The sequence below is a fragment of the Gossypium hirsutum genome, chromosome D11 (genome assembly GCF_007990345.1).
Source record: "Gossypium hirsutum isolate 1008001.06 chromosome D11, Gossypium_hirsutum_v2.1, whole genome shotgun sequence".
Classification (NCBI taxonomy): Eukaryota; Viridiplantae; Streptophyta; class Magnoliopsida; order Malvales; family Malvaceae; genus Gossypium; species Gossypium hirsutum.
In genome coordinates this window covers 9,909,680-9,930,863 of record NC_053447.1, presented here as the reverse complement: position 1 = coordinate 9,930,863, position 21,184 = coordinate 9,909,680, and the positions used below count along the sequence as shown (strand labels likewise).

General features: G+C 34.4%; 1 protein-coding gene across 1 annotated transcript; it reads right to left on the bottom strand.

The window, feature by feature from the left end:
- Positions 1-6,363: 6,363 nt before the first annotated feature.
- On the bottom strand, positions 6,364-20,614 carry LOC107912257 (paladin). The gene is made up of 19 exons (XM_016840340.2): positions 19,969-20,614; positions 19,451-19,582; positions 18,624-18,695; positions 18,239-18,309; positions 18,030-18,129; positions 17,844-17,942; positions 16,940-17,066; positions 15,566-15,699; positions 15,421-15,480; positions 14,954-15,189; positions 11,052-11,481; positions 10,036-10,359; positions 9,315-9,917; positions 9,003-9,176; positions 8,299-8,526; positions 7,924-8,207; positions 7,211-7,498; positions 6,866-6,988; positions 6,364-6,615 (listed from the first exon to the last, which is right to left on the bottom strand). Exons 1-19 carry the CDS (start codon positions 20,116-20,118, stop codon positions 6,483-6,485), a joined length of 3,768 nt encoding a protein of 1,255 aa, XP_016695829.1. The 5' UTR covers positions 20,119-20,614; the 3' UTR covers positions 6,364-6,482.
- Positions 20,615-21,184: the final 570 nt, after the last annotated feature.

Genomic DNA, 21,184 nt, shown 5'->3' with positions numbered 1-21,184 from the left:
AAGCAATATTATGCTAAATTATATTATAATAAAATCAATTCAATATAATAAAAAAGAATAATAATACTAAATTTATTATTAAAAATATAATAAGCAAAAAATAATTAATAGTGATATATTGTGGTAATTCATTTTACATTTATGGCTTGAATGGTAAAAAAATCTTCTAAAATATATATATTAAAAAAAATCAATAGTTGAATAATCATTTTGTAATTTTTCATAGTTGAATGATCAAAAAAAAATATTGATAATCAAGTGACCATGTTGTAACTTTTCATAGTTAAATGATAAAAGAAATTACTAATAATTTGGTAACTAATAACTTAGTTTACCTTATTATTTAACTTTCAATCTAAGGCTACTTGACTACCTACTGACGTACCAACGTCGGAAGTGAGAATACTGCTACAATAGATCAATATTTAGGCGGTGTCCGCAAGTATACGGGTCAGGTTGTAATATAGATTTGTACAACGAAGTACTGGAAGTACTTCGAGGATCATACCCAAAGGAGGCTTGAAACTAAAGTTAATTCCTACTCTAACATATTTAATTAGTACTTTAATTAAATTATATTACGAATATTCATAAGGTGATAATAAAAGATGTTTTATAAGAATAATAAAATAACGAAAGATTGGATTATAAACTTATCAATTTTACAACAGAAGACTAACTCGTTTCGGTGTTCATAATTAACTTCTACTTCGAATTCTATCCAACCAGCTAGTCATTAACCTAACAAGGCCTCTTGGCCTTCCACTAACCTAATGAGTCGGCAATAATTACTTACCTCTCGATATCATAGGTTAGACCAAGTTGGGGTAAGGTTTTCACGACTGACATTACTGGTTTCGGGTTCATTCCTACCTATATGACTTCCTAGGGTTGTCAATCCTAGGGTTTTATGTTCTTCCTTTCCCAACCAACTAATCCTCTAAGAGACCCTTCATAGGTGTTAATTAATCTCACATTCACTTGTTAATGTCCCTATCAGATTAGTTCCCTATGGATCTAACACACGCAATAGAATTGATTTGAAAGATAAACATTCGTAAAACATCAAAAATAAAGATGGGAAAAATCTTGATATAAATATTGTGGCGCGAACAGTAATCCGTGAAGAGTTGATAGATCTACAATCCAAATCCCGCAAAGAACGAAATAAAAACTAAACTAAAAATTACAAGTAAAGAAATCTAAACTACATATGAAAAATAAAAATTAAACAAAGTAAACCCCCCCTTAAACTATTATGAGCAATTGTATTTATAGGCCTAAGGTTAGCAACTGGTCCTTGACTTAAAACGGTTGACTAATCTTCGTTAAAATTCATTGTGCAGATGAAAACACCCTTGGCCCATTAAATGATCATGTCATGTCGGTGTCGCAACACCCTATGGCCTGTATTGCGACACTGGTGGAAGTTTTCTAATTAGGGCATCTCTTTAGGGCTGTGTCATGACATTGATGACAGACTGCTTCTTGGGTACTATATTTACTGTGTTGCGACTTCGAAGCTTCGTGTTGCAACATCGATATAGTCCACTGTCTTTGTGCCTTTGAATGATATCTTGCACACTCTCCAAACATACAAGCTCATATAAATCGCCTAATTTACTCATTTTATTACCTAAAGACTAAAAGTTAAAACTAAAAAAGAAAAAAAAACAACAAAATTGCTTTCTTATAAGTTCATTAAGTACAAAAAGTAGTTTAACTTGTTACAACAAATTACGGCAGATCACTACCTCAACTGAGCTATCCTCACGAACTATTTTTGTAGAGATCACATATAAAATATAATTATATACCATGCGTTCTCCTTGTCGACAAAACAAATGCTTTACTTGCAAGGCAAGATATGCAGCGAAAGCAATTAAATTGAAGTACCGCTCCAAATACTAAGCTCACGGTTCAGTGCTACTCTCTATTATCGAATCATCTTGGTATCTTCCACAACAGTAGGATATCATCAATTGCTCATTTTTAACTTCTTACTTTAACAGTGCTAGAGATCAATCTAGTGGCATTGCTTCCACTTGAGGAGCTCTGATCTGGCCGTTCATCCACCACAGCTTGGTCTCCCATTATCAATTTTAAGCTTCACAAGGCAATTGAATACAAAAGCAGGATGATCTGAAGTAGAAACAATGTTTGCAGCCAGAGCCAGTGAGTGTACGATGGTCACAACTTTTGGAAGCTTTGGCATCAGAAATGGGTACACATCCATATTTAGCAGCAAAACTATCATCATCCTCTGACTACTGGAGTTTGTATAGAATCAGAGTTGACATCCTCCCAACCCAAGCATCAAACATCTGTCTCGTGAATGACCATTGTAGCAGAGCCAGTAGCACCCTTATAGCCTTCAGCTTCACTCTCTCACCACCAATTCCTTAAATGGAGATTTCATTTTAGACTCCACTAACTACTGCCTCTTTCTTCCCTATTCGAGACGTCTGCTCTATATTCTAACTTATTCCAAATTCTCTTCTTCACAAGCAGAGCCATAGTTTGTGAAGAATGACCCGCCATTTGCCATGCCCATCATTCCCCTGAACATAAAAGTCTTAAAGCCCTTTCCTCGTTTTGCACTTTTTCACTCTTTTTTCTATTAGATTGCGATCAAACAATTCTTATCCTATACCAAAATTATAGCAAATAAAAGTTTTAAGGTTAAATCTCGAATTTAAGCATAATTAAGAGCTCCAAAACCATAATATGACCTAAAGCAATCAATATCTAACACAATCCTCCTAATATATATTATAAAAATTTAAATATTTGACATTATTGAATTTTTTACCGATTTATATGTTGACTATTAAATTTATTATTGTATATTGATTTATAATTCATACGGAAAAAAATTCATTACCTAAATTTGTTTTGATTTTAATATAAATATTTTAGATAATTGAATTCAAATTACTTATTAAGAGAATATTCAAGACTTCATATATCCAAACCGAATATTTATTTATATGTTTAAAATTATTGTTTAGATTTAAAAGTTTATTTTTGAAAAATAAGTTAATAAACTCTAATATTTTTCAAGAATATAATTAATACTTTTAATTATAATTAAAAAATAAAAATAAGAAGAAAAAAAGATACATCTCTTATTTCTCATATAACTTTTAAGAAACTAATTTAAGATGTTAAAGAGTATTGATATTAAAAAGATAATTACAAATTCGACCAAATTATTAGATAAATAGATATAACAACACATCCCATTGCTAAAAACTATATCTTTATACTTTTGGGCTTAAGTTGAATAAATTACTATATTGGCGAACTTATGGGAAAGGTCAGATATTTTAGAATTAAAAATGTGGGTCTAATCCTAAGGAGAAAAAAAGAATCGATATTGTAGGACACTTGGGCCTAAGATAAGGAAAATAATGTCAAAATGTGGGTGTAATCCAAAGGTTAAAAAAATATCGATATTGTGGGTAAGACGCTTGGGCCTAAAATTGTGCGTTGAGCATGGATCGAACACGCGACCTTCAGATCTTCAGTCTGACGCTCTCCCAACTGAGTTATCCCCGCTTGTTAACACGGTGTAGATAATTTTTATATATATAGTATTTAAGTTTGTAGTTTTTGTCCTCCGCAAGGCCCGCCCGGATTGCGAAGGGGAAATTAATTCACGTTTGTTTTGCTTCCCTAAGAAAACCCTCCTTTCTAAAAACATTCTCCTTTTGTCCCCTTACATTTAAATTGATGTTTAGATACACTGTGTCCTTACAAGCCAAATAGTACAATTCTATAATTGCAAACTGATCAACAATAAACAATTCTCTTGCAGTCTAACAAATATTTCAATGTTTTCTGTTTGGGTTTTAACTTGTTTTTGTTTTTTTTTTGATAAAAGAAGATCGACTTGGATTTTTTTAAAATGAAAATGGGAGTCATCACAGACCTTTTTTTATGAGGTATGATCGGATCACCTCGAAAAACGGTTGTTTTTAATAAATGATTTTATTTTATTAAAACAACGATCTTGGCCCACGAAATTCAAAAGAACGGGTTCGGAAGTCGTTTACGTACGAGGAAGGATTAGCACCCTCGTAACGCCCAAAATTGGTACCTAGTTGACTAATTAACGTCTTAATGTCAAAAGTTGAAAACTTTAAAGAGATTTAAAATACGATCCTTTAGTGAAATGCTAAAAATCGAGACAAAGACATTTTATGTTGACCGAGAAAGAAAATTACGTCCCGTAAGTTAGGACGCAATGTCTAGAATTCCCGATGCGAAAATGAATTCCAAAAAAGAATTTACTTATTTTGAAAGATATTTGATTATCTCGGGTTTAGGAAAGAGATCATGTCCCGTGAGTTAGAATACGATCTTTCGTTAATTCCCGAGAGCATTTAAAAACTTTATTTGAAATGATTCGCGTATTTAGATTTATCGAGAAAATCGAAACCCCGTAAGTTAGGATACGATTTTTCGAATATCAGAATACGAAAAATAAATTTTGATATATCAAGTAAAGTAAAACATGATGTCGTAAAAAAATGCGAAAATGTGAATATGCATACGAAACAATAATAAATATGATAGCGTAACGTAATACGAACGATAGTGACAAAAAAAAAGACGAATCAATAGCATGCTGAATAACGAGTATATAAGCAGATAAGAGTGAAACATTTTATTTAAAGTAATAATGAAAGCGTGAATAAACAAATAAATAAGTGAATATAATTATAAAAATGCAAAAGGGTATATGTATATGTATATAAAGTATAAGATATAATAAGGAATATGCAAGCATGTATATATATGAAAATTAAAAATATGTATATAAAGATATATAGATAAATATATAAGATATAAAGTATATAGATATGAAAAAGGTATATAAATACGTAAATATGTATATAAGTTATAAAATAAAAAAAAGGATAAATGCGTATATATATATTATAAAATATGTATACGTATTAAGAAAATGTATGCATGCACATGCTTTATAATTATAAAGAAAAATGCACGTATATGTGTAGATTATAAAACATGTGTACGTGTGTATATATATATATGTATATGAATTAAAATATGTATGTAAAGATACCTAAATATGTATATAGATTACAAAATATAAAATATATATAAGTATGTGTAAAATTATTAAATAAGAGGAATATATGTATGTATATATTTTAAGGTTATAAAACATGGAAAATATGTAAGTATGTGCATAAATACATAAATATAATAATAATCATAATAATAATATTACATAATAGCATTAATAATATTAAAATAATTAATTACTATTAAAATAACCTAAATAACAAATGGAGGATTGAATTGAAAACTAAGTTAAACTTTGGGCTCGAAATTAAAAATAAAAATAACTAAAAGGATTAAATCATAATGTTCGTGAAAAGCAGAGGGCTGAAGAGGAAAATACCCCCACGCTTCTCAAACAACGTCGTCCCAGGGAGGGTCAAATTGGAAATCAAAACAAATTAAAGGGTAAATTTTAAAAATACTAAAATCCGATTGCAAAACATTAAAAACACGAAGGGGCCAAAATCAAAATTTCCCCCTTTCAACAAAACACGCGGATCCTCCTTGCGGGTCGGGTCAACACGCGGATCCTAAGGCTAAAACGACGCCGTTTTGAGCCATTTGAATCAGCCTTTAAACGACGTCGTTTGATGGGCACTTAAACGACGTCGTTTGAAGGGCACTTAAACGACGTCGTTTATGAATGGTTTCGAATAGAAAAAAAAATAAAGAAAGAAACCTTGACTCCTTTGGACTTTTCCTTTTACTGCTTGCAATTTTTTTATCTTTGCCTGAATCTGTTTTTTGCTCTTGTATTTTTAAGTAATGTTTGTACAAAAACAGGGGAAGAAGAAGACCCCAAAATGATAGCCAAGTTCGGCTTTTATACATCCGTCTATCATTGGTGCTGTCGCTTCCTTTTAATTGCTTGCAGGTACTCGATGGCGAGGCAATGGCGGTGGGTCGGTGGCAGAGGCAAGTGCACCACTTGCTGTTGACGTGACAGGTGCGGCGGCACTAGAGTTTCAGTCTCTGAAACCCTAGTTTGACTCCTTGCTGGGTTTGGGGTTATTTGGGCTTAGTCTTTTAGTTTGGGCCCCGGATTGTAATTGGGTTTTGGGTAGATTTTAGGTGGGCTTGTAATGGGCCGGGTCTGTTTTTTTGGTCCCGGGCAAATATTGGACTGTACAATTGTCATCCTGTATTTTCTTTTTCCTTGAATAAAAATGGTGTATTGACTCTACTCCTTGAATCTCAGCAACATAGAACTTGGACACTTATCCCCTAGTCTTTTGAGTTGCCTTAACTTATGATCCTGTGAATTTGTACCTGCTAATTTATGCCCCATACTCGAACTGAATGGGATGGGGCAGTATTATAAGAGGAATTAGGACCTGTACTGTACATGCATTCTCTTTCAATTAAGAGGATTATAATATGGAAAATTATTTATCGATTCTAAGGTTATTACAGAGATGGCCAAGTTCAGGTCTTGCAACCATCCAAGATGTGAATTTTGTCTCATTTGGAGATGTGCAGTACAGGTAAGATCGGAATGTGATGAGGAAAAAGTAACGCCTGCAAATGAACAAATACTAGGCGTCATAATGGCGTCATAATGTTAACTCATCAAAATAAGGAACTTCCTCAATCTAGCATACTATAATTTTCAAAATCGTAAATGAAGGAAAAAGGATCCACTCTAGGCACCGTCAAGTTTAATTAGCAATAATTAACTAAAGAGTACCGCGACCTTGAAGCTGGACCCATCAATCACAAAGCCATGCCACTCAGTGAATGCAGTAAAATCAAGATGCTTATAACTAACCTTAAAGCCTTGATGCCCATATCCATTAGGTATGCTTGATGCTCATCGTCATCATGGGGAACCTGCTCAAGTTCCTTACTATAATGAAGGATATCATCTCGTAAATGCCCTGCACCAGCACACCTTCACAAAAATGGAAGAAGCTCAGCACCATTAAAGGGTAAACAGAGCCAAGATGTTGCTGGTTAAACAATTTGGGGGGATAAAAAATTTTCAATTCCCAAAAATATGAAACAAGCTAAAAGCAATGGAAAAAAAGGCAACAGGAGGTCATGTAGATAAATATTCATTCCAATTCTTTGAAGATTTAAATAAAGGGACAAGAGAAAAAGAAATGAGACACACCTTTCAATAATGATATCAACATCTGCTTTGCTTTTCGGACCATGTATGAGAACTCTTGTAAGGCTTAGTATGTCACGATAATCACCCATCCTTCGTGCTTCTTCTTCAGAAGTCTGAAGTGACATGCTTTCTTCAGGTGGAGAATGTAGATGAGCATCAGCCAATGATTGTGTAACATTGGATGTCCCGTAGTTCACCTCTGCATCAAGTCTGCAGCAGATAATTGCCATTCCATATGCAACTCCGCCAAACCCAGTATGTGATACATAAAGGTAACACCCGGAGGAGCTGTAGAAGACATTCCAGCTTCAGAAAAAATGATTTAATTCAAAGGAACCGCTTTAGAACATATCCACGACTACAGTTCCTTCTCTTTGGTTAAAATAAAATCTTTACCTCAAAGCCCCCATAAGCAATAACAAAGAAAATAGCTTTCCAAATTCATGGTATCATAATAAGGAGAAAAAAAATGCTGTTGAGCTTTTTTGAAACTACAATAGTAAGGGTATTTTAGTTGGCAGTAGCAATTTCTTAACAAAATTATGGCAGTTCAGTGTTTATTGTCTTCCCCCACTTTGAAAGAAATTCTGTATATCAGGCTGATGAAATTATCTCTTCATATTGACAAACTTATGTAGAACCAGATGCAAACAAAGCTTCGTAGAAATAACTTCAAAAGAATGATGAATGACACATTATCTAGATATACTTACTCATCTTTACAGCTCTGGATTTCATCCACATCAGAAGCTAAAGCCTCCCTCTCTCTAGTTAATGGTATCCTCTTATATACTATATTATACCCTTCATCTTTTAGAGTAGCATATACTTCAGCAGGTGTCTTCACATCATCAGCAAAGATATTTTCCCAGTACCCTACAACACTGGACTGATTTGATGATGGGTTATATTCTTCACGATGCAGAAGCATTTGACCACCAGACTGTCTAACCTCAGACAATATATCTTCCTTTAGCCGTGCTTCCATATGTTCCACCTGCATTATGACCATAATGCAAGAAGCTAACTTAAATATTTGGTGCTAAATAACTAATCGCAAACAGCAAACCACTTCATGGATGACATACCACAGGGCCAGTAATTCCAACATGCTTTAGGGTCTCAACAGGTTTATTTAATTCTCTCAGTACAAATGGTGTGCCATTAATGTACACAACTGCCTCTTCTCTCAGATCAGTTACCACCACTTTCTGACCAGAAAATCCTGCATTGACCTTGGCACCAAGATATGCCAGCATCTCTTTAGCACCAATAATTGTTGGAGTAGCCATGCTATAAACAGGGTATCCATCCACCTGGAACAAATAGGTTCAGAGGCATATAATATAAGGGTTTGCAAAGGAGTGACACCAATAGGATAAGAGGCACTAACTTAACTACGTGTGTTGAATGCAAGCCTAATTATTGACGAAATTCAATCTGATACAAGTGAAAAAAATCAAGAAAAGGAAAGCCATATTTCCATTTACCATATAAAAAGTTTTTTGACACAATTTGATGAACCGCGTCGAGTAAGACATTACATATCTCATTCCAGTAAACTTTGAAATGGACCCTTGGAAAGGTAAATATTCACTTCAAATCTTCAACGCATCAGGTAGATTTAACAGGAAATACCTATCTCATGGACAACATTTATTACAAAACAATAACTTTTAAAACATCTATTGAATATACTAAATATATCCAACTCCAAGGTAGAAGGACCTAAATAAGATGGCCTTAACTTATGCATACAACTCAAGAAAGTAATTTTTCTTTTTTAACATACCTTAAACACATGTGGTGCACCACGAATTTGGATGTGGGTGGAAGTTCTCTGACCAGGAAAGAAGTACATTTTAAGTATAGAACCTTTACCTAAAACAGAACCATTGCGTGCCTTCACAATGGCCTCCATGACAGCATCACCATGCTGTGATTCAAGTGATGCTCTCAACTCCTCCTGCATTATAAAAAACCAAAATTTGTTACAAAAGTATATTTAAAAGAAAAAAAATTAGAAAATGTAAAAATATAACAATCTTAGAAACAATGTATTCATTAAGCCTTTACTAGATTCTAGACACAGAAGAAGATTTACAGGAACAGTGAAAAATCGCCCAGGCCTTAATCTTATACTCGATTTCATTGCTAGGATCTCTGGTCTCTGATGCAACCAATCCTCAAATGTCATCAAGCATTCTCCTTGTCCACAAAACCCATCAAATGCTTCACTTCCAAGATATGCAGCGAAGGCAATTAAACAAAAGTACCGCTCCAAGTACTCAGCTCCACGGTTCAGTGCTACTCTCCTCACCCTAGGCTCAACATGCTGTTGGTTGAATACTTTCCTGTATTGAAGAACTGCTTGTCGTATGTTCTGTAGTGCTGAACATCTATCAATGATTGCATCTAGGGCCTCACGGCACTCCACTCCATTATCAAATAATCTTGTTATCTTCCACAACAGTAGGATATCATCAATGCCAAATGCACGGCCATGCTCATTTTTAGTTCTTACTTTAACAGTGCTAGAGGTCAATCTAGTGGCATCACTTCTAATTTCTTCACCACTTGAGGAGCTCCCATCTGGATGTTCATGGTTCATCTCATCAAGCAGAACTTTAATTGGTCTCCCATTATCAATTCGAAGCTTCACAAGGCAAGCTATTACAGTACCAGTTGTTGTCCTCCCTCTTCCCATCTATGAAAAGAAAGGGACAATCACATTTAGGAGAGAATGGGGAAAAAGGCAAATAGAGAAACTTAATAAGCCTCTCAAATCCATATAGTACGTCAAAACAATTTTTAAAATGAAATACCTGGCAATTGAATACAAAAGCAGTATGCTCTGAAGCAGAAGCAATGTTTTTAGCCACTGTATCAAAGTCAGAACTTTTGGGAGCTTTGCCATCTGTAATGGGCACACGTGCATATTTAATAGGAAAACCATCATCCTCTAAGCATTTAAAAACCTCTAATGGAGTTCGTACAGAATCAGAGTTGACATGCTCCCAAGCATCAAATATTTGCCCATCATCTGTCTCATGAATGACCATTATAGCACCCTCATAGCGTTTAGCTTCTCGCAGGATGTCTTCCTTCAGTCGAGCTTCCATTCTTTCCACTCTCTCACGATCAATTCCCTGTATGGAGATATCAATTTAGACTCCAGCAACCACTGCCAATCAATTTATATATCAATTGAATGGAGATATCAACTTTCTCCACTCTTTTTGAAATACCCATGTTTATTTCATATATAACTGCCAATATTTCAATCAATTACTGCCAATCAAATTATTATATTCCTGGCATACACAATTCTGATTAGTCCATTCTATAGGATAGTCCATGTGGTTTTTACTGCCTTTTGGACAAAATAAAATAAATGTCTCCACCATCTCATGATGACATATAAATGCATAAGTTAGCGTCAGCATCCTAGTATCTAAGAATTTTTCTGATCAACTGTTTTTATAACATGCTTAGCCTATTTCTCAAATATTATTATAGAAAAATAAAACTGCAATAAACAGTCGAGACAGTTGCGTATTGCATGCTTCAACAAAGTGCCTTTTCCCTTGAGAGCCCACTTCATTTTTTAGAAAAATGTTACCAAGCAACATGGATATGGATCAACTAATTTTCTTTCTACACATATACTAATATATGATGGCAATGAGTGATAAATCAGAACTGATGCTTCAGTAAGCTCAATAACTCGTACTACAATGTGTGAGAAACATCTCAACTAGAGATCCTTTTGTCCCATAGCTACTCCACAAGATCCTGAACAAAATTGTAACAGATATAACAATAAGTAGGCATAATTTACCGTGTACTCCAACATGTTTTTATAGGGCCTTTCAACCTCACGGAGAACAAATGGCTTTCCATTAATGTAGATGACAGGTTCTTCCCGCATATTGTGCCAAAAAACTGGACGACCACCTTTGGAGCTGCCAATCCTTTGAATGACAGATCGAATCCCATCAATAGTTGGATTTGCAACTCCATAAACTGGAAACCCAGGGACCTCTCTGAAATTAGGAGCACCCTCTACTCTCTCTGGTAAGCTTGCATTTTGACAACCAGGACAGTGGTCACTTTTTAGGACAGTCTGGCTCCCGAGAACCTCCCCATTCCTCAGAGCAGCAACTACACCCACTTCATGAGGGCGACCATCAGCAGATTCAACAACCATTGTCAAAGATGGGTTCAGACTTGCATATCCAAGTGCACCCATAGGATCTCTCCGAAGCAACCTGAGCCAATACATTGTCAATTAATGCATGCACTAACGCACATTCCATATTTGGGTTGTTTTCTTTTAAAAATGAAATTGAAATCAAATTTAGCATTGCATTGAGAATAAGAAAATAAACATTCACAATGAGTCAAGTTTAGCATTCATCCAAAATAATTTTCTAAGCATACTAAGTTGCTATGAATGCATTTATGCTTCTTCATTCCTTCACTAAAGCATCTCTTCAAGGCATAGGTTGGGAAAGCTGCTGCTACTCGTTCTATGTTCTATTATAACGAAACTGTTTTTCTACTTGGGCCTTGAATAGGTTTCATTTGTGTTGAGATTGAATGTGGCATATAACAAAACTGTTTGGGGCTGCAATTAATTCTGGGTAAAAGTAGATTGGGCTTTAAGCTAATAGGTGATTTGGACAATTGTTGAATAAAATCATTCATTGGACAAGGCTATGCAGACGTAGAACTATTGTGTCTGAATTGCATTAAAAAAGATCAGTTGTGCCGATTCTTTTCGGCTCTTTCTTTTTTGTTGCTTGTTTTTATTCTAACTAACATTACAACAAACGTCAAGCAAAATTAATTTATCATATCTGCAGACTAATTATTTTTTACTTGGTTAATTTATCAAGCAAAATTAACTACCGCTCTCAAGCTAGACAAGTTAATAGGCTCACTCCAAACCTTTGAGGAGCTGAATATGGATGAAGCAAAAAGTGACAAAATGGGTTTGCCAAAGAACGTAGCGTTCATTGCTCAAAAGGTTATTCCAACAGTGAAACAAACAATAGAGGACATTGATGAGATAAAAAAGATATTAGTCTTGCTCACCAAAAGCATGAAGAGGATCACCAACAACTACATATCTTATTAATAGAATGCCCAGTAAAACTCTAAACTATAGAACTTTTTTCAATCTTTTTAAAGATAGTTTTCCTAACTCTAAATTGATCACAGATTTACTGGGTGTAGTGTTTTTGTTCATCTTCACAACCAGGGTAAACTAGATCCTAGAGCAAAAAAAATGTGTCTTTGTTGGGTATGCTTCTAATAAAAAGGATTACAAATGTTATGATCCGATTGATAGGAAGATTATGGTTACCATGGATGTCAAATTTTTGAAACATAATCTTACTTTGATTCTAATATTTAAGCAGGGAATTATTATAAGGAAGAATCAATAATTGATTAAGAAAAGACTAGGAATATACAACATAAGGGTTCTAATAATGGGGAAGGTGAATTTACGATCAACACAAAAATTAATAATGTTAATATTGTTAATAAAAAGGAGTATGAATGTGTAGAGTCTAATCATGAAAACAGGAAAGAAACAAAGTTGTTGATTTACTCAAGAAGAAACCGAAATCAAGAAGGTGGAATCCACCAAGATTCATCACCAAGAATCCGACCCGAAGGATATTGTCAAAAGTCCAAGTAAAACTCGTAATCTGACCAATAAATTTTCTAGTCTAGATATTCTAATTGCTAAAAGAAAATGTGTTAGAAATGCTATCAAATATCTCATGTCTAAATTTGTCTCCTATAAAGCCTTGTTTTCGACATTCTTAGCCTTTGTTTCATGTCTCAATACTGTAGAAATAACAAAAAATGTCAAAGATGCTTTATAGGTTTCTAAATGGAAGGAGACTGTTTTAGAGGAGATGCGTGCTCTTGAAAAAACAGATACATCAGAAATAGTGGAATTGCCTGTAAGAAAGAAAACAATGGGTTGTAAATTGGTGTTCACAACCAAATTTAGATCGAATGGATCGTTAGACAGATACAAAGCTCGACTGGTGGCTAAAGGGTACACTCAAACATACGGGATAGACTATCTTGAGACATTTCCTCCAGAACTAAGTTAAATTCTGTTAGAGTTGTTTTATCTATTGTTGTTAATCTTGATTGGCCTTTACAACAACAACGTGAAGAATGTTTTCCTAAATGGGAAATTTGAAGAAGAAGTTTACATGAATCCTTCTCCAAGTTTTGAAGAAAAATTTGGAACTCAAGTATGTAAGCTCAGAAAATCTTTGTATGGTCTAAAGCAGTCTCCTCGAGCTTGGTTCGAACAGCTCACTTTGGTTGTTAAAAAATAAGGTTACTCATAAGGGCAAGCTAATCACACAATGTTCTATCGACACTCACAAAGAGGTAGAATAACAATTATTATAGTTTATGTCGATGATATCATTCTTACAGGAGATGATGTGGATGAAATAAGGCGACTTAAGAGCATCTAGCATTGGAGTTATCAAAGACTCAAATCCTTTAAAATACTTCATTGGAATGGAAGCTACTCAATCAAAGAAGGGTCTTGTGGTCTTTCAAAAAAAATATGTGATTGGTGTTTTAAAGGAGACTGGGATGAGTGGTTGCCGACCAGTTGACACACCAATTGATCCAAATGTAAAATTCGGAAATAAAGAAGGAAGATCAATTGATAAAGCGCAATACTAGAGATTAGTTGGTAAGTTAATCCACTTATCACATACAAGGATAGACATAGCTTTTGCAGTAAGCTTAGTGAGTCAATTTATGCACTCCCCAATGGAGGAATATGAAGAAGCAGTGTTTCGAATTCTGAGATACTTGAAGAGTTTACCTGACAAGGGCTTATTTTTCAAGAAATACGAATAAAGAGGAATTGAAGCTTATACAGATGATAGATAGAATATCTACATCAGGGTACTGTACATTTGTTTGGGGAAACTTTGTGACTTGACAAAGCAAAAAACAAAGTGTTGTAACAAGAAGTAGTGTAGAGGGTGAGTTTAGATAAATGGCTTAAGGAATTTGTGAAATGATGTGGTTAAAAAAATTATGGAAGAGCTAAGGAAACCAATAACTTCACCAATGAAGTTGTACTATGATAGCAAAGTTGTCATTAGCATTGCTCACAACCCAATCCAGCATGAGAGAACTAAACATGTTGAGATTGATAGACACTTTATCAAGAAGATGATTGAAAAAGGCCAAATGTGCACGCCGTTTGTTCCTTCAAAACAACAGATTGCAAACATACTCACCAAAGGGCTCTCTAAGACAAACTTTGATTTTCTTGTAAGCAAGTTGGGCACGATTGATATATATGCACCAACTTGAGGAATGGTGTTGAAATACGTGTTGAAACCCCGGATATTTTTTAATGTTATTTAGATAGATAAATCTTAGAATAATCAATTGAGATTTTTTAGGAATATTTTTTTTATCTTTTAGTAGTTTACTAGAATAAGGGAATTATTTTCCCAATTATGTTGTGAGTCCTCTATTCAAATTCAGTTCTTTACTTAATAAAATTATTGAAAACTTTCACCTGACTCACTCAATGACCCTTCTATTTTTCTTTCAATAAGTAATACTTCTATATCTACTACTGCAAGGGTAAACTCACTATCATAAAGGATTCACACAAGTTCCAGAAAGTAAATTAGGAAACTTCTTATAACACTACTCCATTTCTATCTTTACCTGTGAATAATGCTATACAACTCTGGCCTTGCTTTCATCCAGTCTGAAAAACTGGTATGATCAAAGGAACTTGAACGAAGGGCTGCCCTCTCTGAATGAACATATACAGCAAAGCATATAAGAAAGTAATATCTCTCCAAGTACTCCACAAAAAATGAAAGTGATGCTTCCCTCTTCATCTCATCTGGTTGACGGAGAATGCTATTGCTATAAGTGGCAATTGCTTCTCTGAGGTTCTGTGCTTGCAGTTAAAGTAAAAACATCATGAGTTGTATTTACCTATTATAAAACTAAATGCCTTGCAGATCACGACCATAAAACCTTGTAACAAAAACTATATTATGGCAATTGCCTGCTCAGCAGAAATTTTATCTCAAATGAAGATTTGCATTAAGCTTTAGAGCAGAAACTTGGAAGCTAAACCTGAATGAATGGATTCTTAAAAACCCTAAAGGAAGCACATCTACCTGCATAGAAGCACATTTGTCAATGACCTTGTCCACTTGTCGTTTCCCTTCAACACCACCCTAAGGGAATGTCACTATTTATAAGAAAAAAAGACCCAAGAGATTGTTAAAGAATCAACCAAGAACAAGTAGCAGCATTAAATACCTCTAGGACCCGAATCAGGCTCCTTATGAGTGTATATTCTCCTCTACAAATTGCCTCCTCAGAATTGGGCAGATTGTTAGTGATATTTGAACCAGAGTTGAAAACTCTCCCAATTGAATTGGTTCTTGGAATGCCTAGGTATTAGATATAAATACATTAGAAATCTGAATGTTACATTAAATCCTGTTACACATTTACACTACACAGATGAAGTAAATATAAGTCAAATATTATCAGAAAGCAGTGTAAAGCTGCATATAACAAATAATAAATTTGATGCAAACCTGGTTATGATTTTTAACAGAGGTTCCTAGCACCATTTCTATAAAGTGGAGGATCATCTTGCATTTTCTTGTTTTTCAAAATATTCAGTCAACAGAGATGTTGTAGCTTCATGCTAGACTCTTTAAATGAGGACTCAACATACATTCATGCTAGACCATTCAACAGAGGACAAGATAGCTTCATAGCTCGTAAAGATTCTCTTTTCTCAAGTTCCAGTCAACCATACCAGATTAGTCAATCACAAGCTTTTCTTTCTCTATGTTACTATAGTTCTCTAAATGGCTCTTTAGGGCACTTAGCCTCACCTTTAACTCCTAATAGTAACCTTCAAAGAAGACAACCCAAAAGAGTTCAAAAAGCAGAAGAGAGTAAAAATAAAACAAAGTTTTGCTTCATCTACTAGGTAGCATAGTAGAGATTTATAAGACAACACGCAGCTAAATAAGAAGTTAGTTCAAGTTCAAAATTCCAACGGTACTTCACCTCAACAATCGTGCCTTTTCAAATACATGAGGATTCTCTTGGTGCTACAAATTCAAATCACTATCACAAAGGATCCAATAGTCTACTAGCCATAAATCGTAAAAAGTATTCAATCCAAAAATTAATGCAATTCGAGGACGAATTTGGTTCTAAGGAGAGAAGCAACAATTGCATTCAAGGAAGCATGTTATCACTAAATAAATTAATACAAAAGATTTTAATATAGAAAGGGGAATCAGTAACTTTCAAAGAACATTTCACTTGAAAGCTTTTCAAGGACAATAAGAAAGATTTGATTGACCAATACAAAGTGAGAAAGATGAGGAAACCCTTCTTTCTTCTAACATCTAATCAATTTCAGTCACAAATGGTACAAGGATTGGCCCAGTCAGCAACCTATGTCGTCATATATTGTTATGAGGTCAGTATTGGCATAAAAAAAGTGCAAACAAAACATATGAAATGAGAAATTTCAAGCAAACCAAAAACTGAATATCCCAATAGAATAATGTAAAGATATTTTTATTGACATCAGGGATGGCATAAATGATAGAAAATTTGTAGCTTGTTTATGTTAAAATTGCACAAATAAAGAGACACCACTACCTGAAGCTCCGGTTCTGTTGAGATAAACTAAAGTTGCAATAACCATGCCAGTAGTGGTTCTTCCTCGTCCCATTTGACAATTAAAAATAACCTCAGTGCTTATGTCAGCTTGAGAAATTTTATTAACCTGGAAACAGAAAGGAAGAAAGAGATGATAAAATACTTATCAGAATGGTTCAATGTGTGGATATTAATTCTTACATATTTGATTATATCATAAAACCGCAAAATTGGCTTCATATACAAATATTCCTTATGCAGAAAACAAAATATAATGATCATTAAAGTAAAGTAACCAAAGAATTTGATCCAATAGACAAATACTGCCATGGCCGTACCAAGGCTTCCATATAGAAGATATCCGAGCACCAAATACAGGCACTTCTATGATGATCTTCAGTTTAAAATGAAAAATCAAGATTTTGAGTCACCATACTCCTGACATATGCAAAACATGTAAATACGTAAGCTTCTCCTAATTATTTACTTCTTTTTTTAATAGGAAAACTATCTAATAAGTTCATTGAGAACTAGATATTTATTTACTACATGAGACCTTTTGCAGCACTTCTATGCGTTCATACATAAGTCACAGAGCTCAAAAGAAAGAAGGGGAAAAGTACCCACTAATTTCCAATCAGCCAACCCAAGAGAAAAACTCACAGAAAATTCAATCTCTCAAAAGCCCTCCACCATTGCTGTTAAAGAAAAGTTGCAGTCAAACAGTACCAAACCAAAACACACCAAGACATAAATTTGGGATGGAGATATGGGGTTGTCCATGTATTTGAAGAAATTTAGTAGAAAGTATGTAACAAAGTCAAAGGAGGATGACTGAAAATGCTAACATGATTTTAATTATTCAAAACAACAAGCAGAATAAGGCCAATAACTTGGAACTCACCAGAATATCAAAATCTAGCTCCTTTGGTGACTTCTCATCTGTTATAGGCACACGCTCATAGTCAACAAGGTACCCAGCAAGTTGCAATTCCTCATACACCTATACTAGTGAAACCAAAAAGTGTTTGAGATGATAATTCAAACTTTTAGCAGATCATTAGCGTTTCTTACTTTCCAAAGCTTATACCTCTAATGGTGTTTTCACTGAATTACAGGATACTTGTTCCCACAGGTCCACCATCTCACCATCTGGCAGTTCATCAGTGACAAGGATCTTATTTCCATATCTGCCATGTCAGATTTCCAAATAAAATTTGATACCACACATAGCAGGAAACCAATGGTAAAGAAATCAAAGTCACATAACATTTACAAAAAGTGGATCAAAGGAAATACCTTGCAGCTTCCATCAAAATATCTTCCTTTAATCGAGCTTCCATTTGCTCAACTCTATCCCTATTGATTCCCTATTCAATATAAAGGCTACATGTCAGCTGGCTAGCACATGCATGCACACTGTATGATATGGATATAGACATTGTATCTAAAACCACAGTACATTTTTAATCATTTGGGCACCATTAACTCATGCGAGATAAGGAAACTAAATGACTAGTTGATAATAGAAACACAAACTATTAAAGCATACGTGGCAACGCTGCAAAAATGAAGTATCTATTGGGACCATTGATTGTTCATGAAATAAAGAAACAGTGATAGAGCCAGAAACCAGATGTTAAAACTAGAAGAATTATCTAAAAGTTTCCTCATGCTAACATACCGTATATTCAAGATTGGAGAAGGGCCTTTCAACATCACGCAAAACAAAGGGATGTCCATTTATATATACAACCTATTTAAGCGTAAAGAAAACATATATAATTAGAAGAAGCAAATTGTTAAATTGACAAAGTCTAAAATAGTTTGACTTTTATGTAAAACAATGTGTACACCACAATCAAGACAATCTCATCATAAAGTTTCAGATGAATAAATAATGAATACATGTATTATATTTCCATTTTTAAAATCAACAAAACCATAGAAAGCAATAAGATATGTTATCTTTTATTGGCATAGAAAAATTGCTTTTCATTTTTGCAGGATGATTGGAGCATGGAGGAGAGAACTTATGGTTCAAAGTTAACTCATTGAAATTATTTAGAAAAATAAAATAAGATTTATGAAGAAAGTAACAGTGACCTACAACCTCTGAATCTACTAGTTCACCTAGATCTATGACAACAGGGAAGAAGCAAAGAGAACAATTGTTTTCCAGAAGAAGCAGGTTCAGCCAGGTACACGTAAGTCTTGCTCGCCATTTTTTGGTTATTTTGTGGCCAGTGACTTTCGTTTAAGCTATCAGCTTCTTTCAAGTGTTGACTTTATATTATGCTTCCACATTAATCTTATCTTCAATATCATGACTCATCCTGAAACTTAAATCAGATTTCTACTTTTCTCCCAATTCTCAAATTTTATTTTTATAAAATAATTATGTTTTCAGTGATGGATCGAAGTATCCGAAATGTCAACTAAATTGTGCAGTCTGTCCCTGTCCAGGGCCTTATCAAAAAACAGAAATCAATTGGTGAGATATCAATTTACCGGTTCCTCTCGAAGACTAATCCAAAGAACGTGTGCTTGTTTCCCATCTTTCTGAGCTCCAATATGATTAAGGACATTTTGAATTCCAACAATTGTTGGAATGGCAACACCATGAACACGCAATGAATCTGCCTGTTAATAGTAGACCAGAAAACAAAGACAAGGAAAGGACTTAAAAGAATGAAATTTAACAAAATAGATCATGCCGTAAGTTAAAGCGTTATCAATCAAACTGGCACTCCATTATGCAAGCATGGCAGCATCTGCATCACAAATATACTTAGAAGGGCATAGTAAACCAGAATCTCAATAGTTCAGCCTATAACTACAATTACAATTTAAAGCACCTATGATATTACTACACTGCTTATCTAAGTATAAACAATATCCAACAGAAACCATCCATTAAGAACTTAAGAAGGACGTGAACTACTTCACCCTTCTACTTATTAACCTGTAAATGTGTCGAGAAATCTCTAGAAAGGTTTAAAAAAGAAGAAGAATTAAAGAGAAAGAACCTGACGGTAATTGGGAGCACCATCGATCAGGGGAGACAAGCGCTTGTTTTGGCAACCAGGGAAATGGTCGCTCTTGAGAATGGTCTTTTTACCCAACACAGATCCCCCTCTCATCTTCATCACTTGCTCTATCTCCTTTGGTATCGACATCTTCTCATGCAAAACAATTCAATCCTCCTCAAGATTTCAACTATACCCTTTCTCCTTAAAAATTCTAATGAACCCAATACCAGCTTAGAAGACAATGCAAAGAAAATTCACTTCAATCCCTCCCAAGATTCCAACTATACCCCTTTACTTGATAATTGTAAGGAACCCAATGCCAGAAAAGAAATGAAAAGAAGAAAGAGTTTGATAATGCCAAGAAAACGGCTCAACTTCAATCGTTTCCAGATTGGAACTTGACCCTTCTCCTTTATATTTCTAAGAAACCAATGGCAAAAAACAAAACTTTTACTTTTTATCTTGAAAGAATGGCAAAGTAAAGGGTAGTGATACTAGCATAACAGAGAATACGGAAGATTTAAAAAAAATGGAGGACTTTTTTTGGTGCATGTTTTAAGACTAAATAACATAAACAGAGAGACAAGGGAGCCTTCTTGTTGAATCAATCCATTTACGACAGAATGATGTGAACCTTTTTTTTTTTTGTCCGTTTTTTCTTCCCGAACAGATTAGCAACGTGGAAGACATGTTTTTAGAGAGAGATAATTAATGGTATACTATTAGCCATTAGGATTATTATTTCGTCAAATCCACTCTAATCAAAACATTTCGACAATTAAATTATATTAGATTTGCTTTGCTTTCCTCGTGTTTAAAATGGGCAAAAAAGACACAGTGCTTCCTTATCTCTTTGGGCTTTGCGTTTTCGTGAAATTCATAGAAAGTCAGCAACTCATTAATCCTAAGAAGTAAATGGGAAATGTGAAGCTAATGCTAATGCTAATGCTGGCATGGCATGGCTTGGCTGGCTTGGCTGGCATGGAGTGCACAGCATATGCTGTTTTTCCCTCACCTCATAACACTCTATTTGTCTGCTTCCGAAAATGAATTTTCTTATTCGTTTTCAATCTGATTTAGCCCTCATAAACTTATTTTAAACATAAACTAACATTTTTTAAAGAATTCAATGTTTACCAATTATTAAAACATTAGCTCGATCTAGAAATTTTCCAAAATGTGTCTGTCAGATTGGGAACCGTGTCTTCAAAAG

Excerpts from the sequence above, each read along its gene's own strand:
- LOC107912257 (XM_016840340.2), bottom strand. The coding sequence starts at position 20,118 with ATGTCGATACCAAAGGAGATAGAGCAAGTGATGAAGATGAGAGGGGGA. Across the intron at positions 17,943-18,029 it reads CAGTGAAAACACCATTAGAG|GTGTATGAGGAATTGCAACT; the intron begins GTATAAGCTTTG and ends TCACTAGTATAG. Across the intron at positions 11,482-14,953 it reads TTGTATAGCATTATTCACAG|GTTGCTTCGGAGAGATCCTA; the intron begins GTAAAGATAGAA and ends GTATTGGCTCAG.